The sequence below is a fragment of the Pundamilia nyererei genome, unplaced genomic scaffold (genome assembly GCF_000239375.1).
Source record: "Pundamilia nyererei isolate P.nyererei 1_Seehausen unplaced genomic scaffold, PunNye1.0 scaffold00026, whole genome shotgun sequence".
NCBI lineage: Eukaryota > Metazoa > Chordata > Actinopteri > Cichliformes > Cichlidae > Pundamilia > Pundamilia nyererei.
The window spans coordinates 3,148,060-3,154,612 of record NW_005187427.1 but is presented as its reverse complement, the minus strand read 5'-3'; the positions used below and the strand labels follow the sequence as shown (position 1 = coordinate 3,154,612).

The following is a 6,553-nucleotide window of genomic DNA, read 5'->3' as shown; positions in this document are numbered from 1 at the left end:
AAAAGGACATTATACCAGAAGTCTTGTGGTTTGTTCAGATGCAACTTTGCAAACCTAAGTTATGTTGCCATGTTCTTTTTAAAGAAAAGAGACTGTAGAGTTTGTGATGTAGTTCATTGATTGTGACATTGTTTTATCATACACTCAAAAAAGATGTATGTTCATACTTGCAGATGGCCAATTAATCAAGTTCATTTGTTTAGCAGCAGGGTTAGCTTTCACTGGACTTCACAGAGTTCTATGAAAACTTTTTTCCACTATACTATACTATAACTATAGGTAGCAAAAAGATCTCTGCATCAATAAAGCAAAACATTTGAATCCCATATTACTTTATCAATAAAATGTTCATATAAAAAATCATTGTGGTCATTTTTCTGTACCATTTGAACTTACTCATGCTTGACGTTTGTCCAGAAAAGGCACAGAGGAGTGCTCTAAGTTAGCGGTCCCCAACCCCTGGGCCATGGACTGGTACCGGTCCGTGTCCCATGAGTCGCTTGGTACCAGGCCACGAGTGTTGAGGCTCGCATGTGAAATTTATGGTTTTCAGAGTTTTTATCGTTGTTTTTTAAATAATTTTTATCGTTAACTCGGTTTCCCTGGGTTTTTTCCTGTGTGTTATGAAAACAAATCTGTTTTTTTGGTACCGGTACTGGGTTTTATTTTGTTGTATTTATCCGCGACACTTTAAAGACCGGTCAGTGAAAATATTGTTGGATATAAACCGGTCCGTTGTGCAAAAAAGGTTGGGGACCGCTGCTCTAAGTTCATGTCTGTAAATCACAACGTTGAAGCCTAAACCAATGTTTAGTAATATTTATTTCATGTCTGCATTGAAGTAACCTTCAATTTTTTGTGAAGGACTAACATTTGGGATATTTGATATTTCCATCCATCCATCTTCATCCGCTTTATCCGAGGCCGGGTCGCGGGGGCAGCAGCCTAAGCTGATATTTCTGTATCCAAAATCTTCTGGAATGTCTGTGAAGTCTTAACTCATGGAGCAAAGGTGATTTTGAGGTTGTGGTGATTCTGGGCACATCATGCCAGAATTCCCTCAATTTGCAGACATGGATAACAGATATAATGGGAAAGTTCTTATAATCCTATTGCATAGTCCACTTGAAAGACTCATATGTAGAAGGTGCCTTCATAGTGCAGGTAGTACAGACTCACACTGAGAGGTCACACAGAGGTCTTCTTGGAGCCTTGTGTTCACTCTTTGTTGATGAAATTTCCATCAATCAGACCCAAGCACATATAAATTAGAACACTAGTGTTTCACTTCCAGGGCACTTCAGATTAGACTTTCAGGGATGAGCCACTCAATTTGTTAATAATGTGAAGACACATTACAAAAGTAATATGTTATTTCAGTCAGATGCCACTTGAAGCTCGCTAATTATAGAGATATTTTGATAAGGCTAAATGTTTTCTTTATGACAGCAACAGACATCAAATGCCATGTTTACTTTCCACCACAGATACTCTCGGCTCCTGTCCAATGACAGGCTGCAGCTACAACTATCTAACAACTCCCACATGTACCCATACTCACTGCCTTACTCTCTCTTTCTCTCCATTTTGCACACAAACACACAGAGCAACACGCAGGCTCCAAATGCTTTCTATTTTTGTGATCATAATTATTTGATGACAGGGCTTCTGGTTTCGCAACCACCCTTTTGTACACTCGATCTATCTGTGAATAATTTAGCACTGAGAGCTAGAAAGGTGGGTCCCTTAAAACAGCAGGTACAGGCAAACTCTGGAAGCAGGACACAGAGAGAGAGCATTGCCATCCTATCTTTGTCATCCGCCCACTCCTTACTTACAGCTCTTTAGTCCGGCTGCTGTGCTTCCATCGAGCTGTATATTAATCCAAGTTTGAATTTATCCATCCTTACAAACAACCCTTCAGCACAGCAGGCTCCACGCTGTCCAGCTAGAAGAAGGTAAGGAGCTCATTGGATGGAGTGACCCCCTTTCTGCATCCACTCTTCAATCAGCCATCATGGAGGAACTCCAGAGAAAACTGAATCAGCGCTACGAAGACACCAAGCCAAGAAAGGTGAGTTCTTATGACACCACTTTATTTTGAAATTATAGGTTTCACCGTTATAAATGTTTCAGAGGAAAAGACTTGTTAAGGTCGTTTCAATTATCAAGCCTCCTCTTTCTCTCTTTTTTCTAAACGATTGCAAAACTATTAGCAGGTGATTCTAAGCACATGGTTAAAGAGTTCTCTGTTTGCAGCTCATGTTGTGAAGCTGCAAATAGAGAATGACACAGGACTGTTGATGTGTGTATTAACATTCTGCAAATATTTGCACACATGGTCAGATACCATATTTTTCTGCTTATGAACCTACCTATATTCTATTTATTTATATAGCCCCACTCACAGCAACAATCACCTCAACGTGCTTTGTACTATAAGATAAAATAAACTCTACAGTTACTTGTTAATCACTCATTAGTTACTAATTAATGTTTTTGGTGTGACAAGCAACAACAAGCAGTGGAATCAAAGATGTTACCTTCCACTCCAAACTACAGGTGAGGTTCAAGCTGGCATCATCCTACAGTGGCCGAGTGCTGAAGCACGTGTACGAGGACGGTCAAGAGCTGGACAGCCCCGAGGAGAAATACCCTCACAGCTTTATCCACCGCAAAATCCCTCCCAGCCACCTCGAGATGGAGCAGCTCTGCGGATTTGAGGACACTCATGGAGACCAACAGAGTGGGTTTTTACTTTATATGCATGGTTGCCCTTAGGATTATTTGTTTGGGCAGTACTGCATGTAAACTGGGAGCAGGCAAGTCAAGCAAGGTGTAGTAGTTTGCATAAAGTGATCTTTTTTTCCCCATTAAAGTAAAAACATGCACAGTTAATCCAGTAGCATGAATCCAGTAGCATAAAATGAATTTAAAGCCCATTTTGATGTTGGTGACCGACATGATTATTTGACTGCCTAATCAATGTATTTAAAGGTACTGTGTGTAAAATTTCCCCTCTAGATGTCAGTAGTTTCAGTCAGCTGAATTCTCTTTTCTTACCCTCCCAGTTCAAATGCATAGTCCTAACTATAGCGGCTGCTGTAGTGCAGAATTCTCTGGCTGCTGTTCATCTGTAGTGATCGTAAGGTGTCAGTGTTACCTCACCTGCAAATATGCCAGGTTTCCACTTCTATTTGTGCTGGAGGAGGCTGTAAAACTTTATGAAAGGTGTACAATACAAGTAGATGAAGCTCATTTCTGTCTCATGACAGTGATACTGAAGTGAGTTGTTGAGAATATCCTGAACGTTTATGTCGGTTAGCATTGTTGGTTTTGCTGCTATTAGCTGGCGTTAGTAAAACTCTTTTTGAAGTGGAGCTAACAATGTGGGACTCAAACACTTAACAAATAAACTTATGATCTGAGAATGTAATCACACTATTTATCAGAGGAAAAGTGTGATTATTTTTAGGACACTTAAGTTTAAGATTAGCTGGTATAATGGGAGTTTATAACCAGCTAACTAAATGGACTGATTCTTATATAGCGGTTTTCTACTCAAAGCGCTCTATACAACATGCCTCATTCACCCAATCACACAAGCACTTTATCTATACATAGTGCTTTCTAAGTACATTCATACTCCGATGGATGCTTCAGAGAGCAAGTTGGGGTTAGTATCTTGCCCAAGTATACTTGACATGCAGACTGGAGGAGCCAGGGATTGAACCACCAACCTTCCAATCAGTAGGTGACCAGCTCTACCTCCTGAGCTACAGCCACCCCCTAACTTTGCTGATTAGTCAGCTGTTAGTCATCTGTTTCTTGCTTGATGATCTTGAAGCTTTATGCAGATCAACTGTACACTTCTCTAAGTAGTTTTTATGGTCATTGATTAAATGAAGTATCTTCATCTTTGATTGTACTTTACATAAATTTAGATATTCTAAATTTATAAATTGTATTGTCCTATTTCCATCTGTCTCAGTCTGTGGCTGAGAGAGTTGTGAATTCTGCATGGTCTACTGGTTGCCATCTATCAGAGGGCAAAAGAATTGCAACAGATGGCAACAAATGCATTATTTGTCACAGCCGATTGCTGTATTATCACAAATAGATTGGGGAAATGAGATAGCAATCTGAACCCATCTTATTGCCACTTTATCACCATTTTATCACTGTTTTGATGCAACAGAGTTGGTTTGAAGAGGGCAACTGACTAGAGTGGCCTCAAGCCTTGTCTCCCTCTTCAAAGCGACCATTTCAAAGGCAGAGCGATTGCAAGTTGATTGGACACGGTCGCAATATTTTAAGTGTTCCACAACTTATCCACACCCAATAAGAAAAACAGCTCTAAGGAAATGGACTCTACCACTTTGGATGTCTTTTGCTGTTCCACACTCCCACCAGCCACTTTGGATACCACTGTTTATAGGCTTGGTTTCAGTAGTTGGCTCTATGTGATCACTGCACATCGATGTGTTAGAAATAGAGCACATGCTGTTGCTACAGATGAAAACTGCACTTGAGTCTGTAATACTGTATACAAGTTCTCACTCTAGCCTGACAACATGTTTTATTCTGTACCCAGGTGTCTATCCTCCAACAGGGCTCATAGCCCAGAGAATAAATGTATATAGAGGAATGGGCAGCTACAAACCTGCAGTTGGCCAGACTGAGGAAGGAGAGGGAGACAGCAAGGTAAAAATCCAGAATTTGATATTATATTTTAGTTGAGTTATTGTAGGTTTTTCACTAACAGTGCCAATTATATATGTCTGTTTTTCTCAAAATTTTAAACACATTGTTTTCAGACTACATTAATTTAAAGAACTCTATGTTTGGGCATGAATTGTGAGGCTAGGAATGTGCTTTATGCATAGGTCTAGGCTGAGGTGTCAGATTTCATGAAAGGTGCTTCATTTGTAACATAAGAAGATGTCATGAGAAAAAAAAGAAAGATTCTTTCAGCTGCTCCTTTTGCAAGGGGTTGCATATTTGATTTGCACATATTTTTTTATGCCCAATGCCCTTTCTGACGAAAGCCTCCCAGGCATTCGTGTCTTCTCCCTGATCCTGAGCTGGGAAACTTTTGTGAATTAAGCAAACGTGTTAACTGCTGAACTACAGATTATTTTCCAACTTACAAATAAATCATATATGACGGTCAAGATCAATGCTTTACTCGCATATACAAGTAAAACATTCACTTTTGACTCACTGACTTGTTGCATCTTACAGCATATGGTAAATAAGATAGTTATTCATCAGCGTCACATTTTTGAGCTAGAGAATACCAGAGAAAAGGCTTTGACCCCATCTTTGATCGTTCTAAGTTTGTGTTTTACACTTGCTTAATGAGTGCCCCCCCCTTGAGTTGAAGGACAGCCAGAAAAAAGTTGAGGGGGTTGAGTGTGTCAAAGTACTTTCAGGACTGTACACATGTGTAAAAAACGTTAAAAAACATTGCTTGTTCCTGCAATAATCTACATAAGGACCTGAAATTTGGGTCTAAGTCTGTTTAAAGGGTTGAGAAAACACAGAAGTCAGTGTGACTGCTTTTAATCTTATGGACTACTGAAAGTCGTGAAACTGCAACTGTTTGGTTTTCACATTAATCTGGGTGCACTCCATGCTATGGCATGACAAGTTTTCAGTCAATGGCTCTATGGGAATCACATTGTTGGTGCAGAAATGCTATGAAACTTTGTTAGTTTTGTTTAAAAAGAGATGGTAACTATGCGTGTTTTTTGTACTAGCACATCAGTTATCTGTGATGTGTAGATACAACACCACTTAATCTCTTAAGCAGCATGCTCTTTTTAATGAATTAATATAAGTGTTTACTGCCTTTTTATTTTCACTGCTGTCTGTGCACTGCAAACTGGTGTTTACTGGTTTTATCATGTCATTAGCAACAAATGTGAACAATTTTGTAGCATTTTTTTAATGCAATGGCATCTGTGCTGCATGTTTTCTGCCACCCATCATTGCTGTTATGACACACTGCAGTTAAAATGTGTTTATATGCAAACTGTATATAATTGTTCAAGGTTTTGCCAAAAAAAAGATTAATTTAGTAAATACGTTTTGGACACTGTCCATTTGGTTCTGATAATTCAGATTTTGTAAATTCTGAAAGATTCTAATTCCCTTGTCAGTTTAAATGAGCTGGAACCAAAACAGTCAGTCGCTATTAAGAGTTTCATGAACGATTTAGTTAACTTTTATTCTCAAAAAAACATACTGGCAACGAAATTGAGTCATTAGCATCTCAATGATGCTTTATGGAAGGCATAAAGTGTCATTGTTTCTCTCTGCATATGAAATGAAAGCACTGATATACAGACACCTAGGGTTACAGTGGAACAGTGTGTACATAAAAAAAGAGGCTGGCCAGTATCAGCTGTACCAGGCGATATTCAGATTGGTCCAGATTGGTATATGAAACAGTATACAATGCACAAACAAATACTTTGGGTTCGTAAAAGTTTTCTCATCACATTGTTTTGCAATAACCATCCCTGTCTACAGCATGTACTGTATATCA

The 6,553-nt window shown here is 39.1% G+C and overlaps 1 protein-coding gene across 1 annotated transcript in view; it reads left to right on the top strand.

Annotated features, from left to right (window-relative positions):
- The first annotated feature begins 1,566 nt into the window (after nt 1–1,566).
- The window catches only part of grxcr2 (glutaredoxin and cysteine rich domain containing 2), an 11,040-nt gene continuing 6,053 nt past the window's right edge, over nt 1,567–6,553 (top strand). Inside the window, exons 1-3 of the mRNA XM_005727791.1 lie at nt 1,567–2,074; nt 2,563–2,746; nt 4,595–4,704. Of these exons, the coding sequence (XP_005727848.1) occupies nt 2,018–2,074; nt 2,563–2,746; nt 4,595–4,704 (351 nt within the window). The 5' untranslated portion in view covers nt 1,567–2,017. The remainder of the gene's footprint in view (nt 2,075–2,562; nt 2,747–4,594; nt 4,705–6,553) is intronic.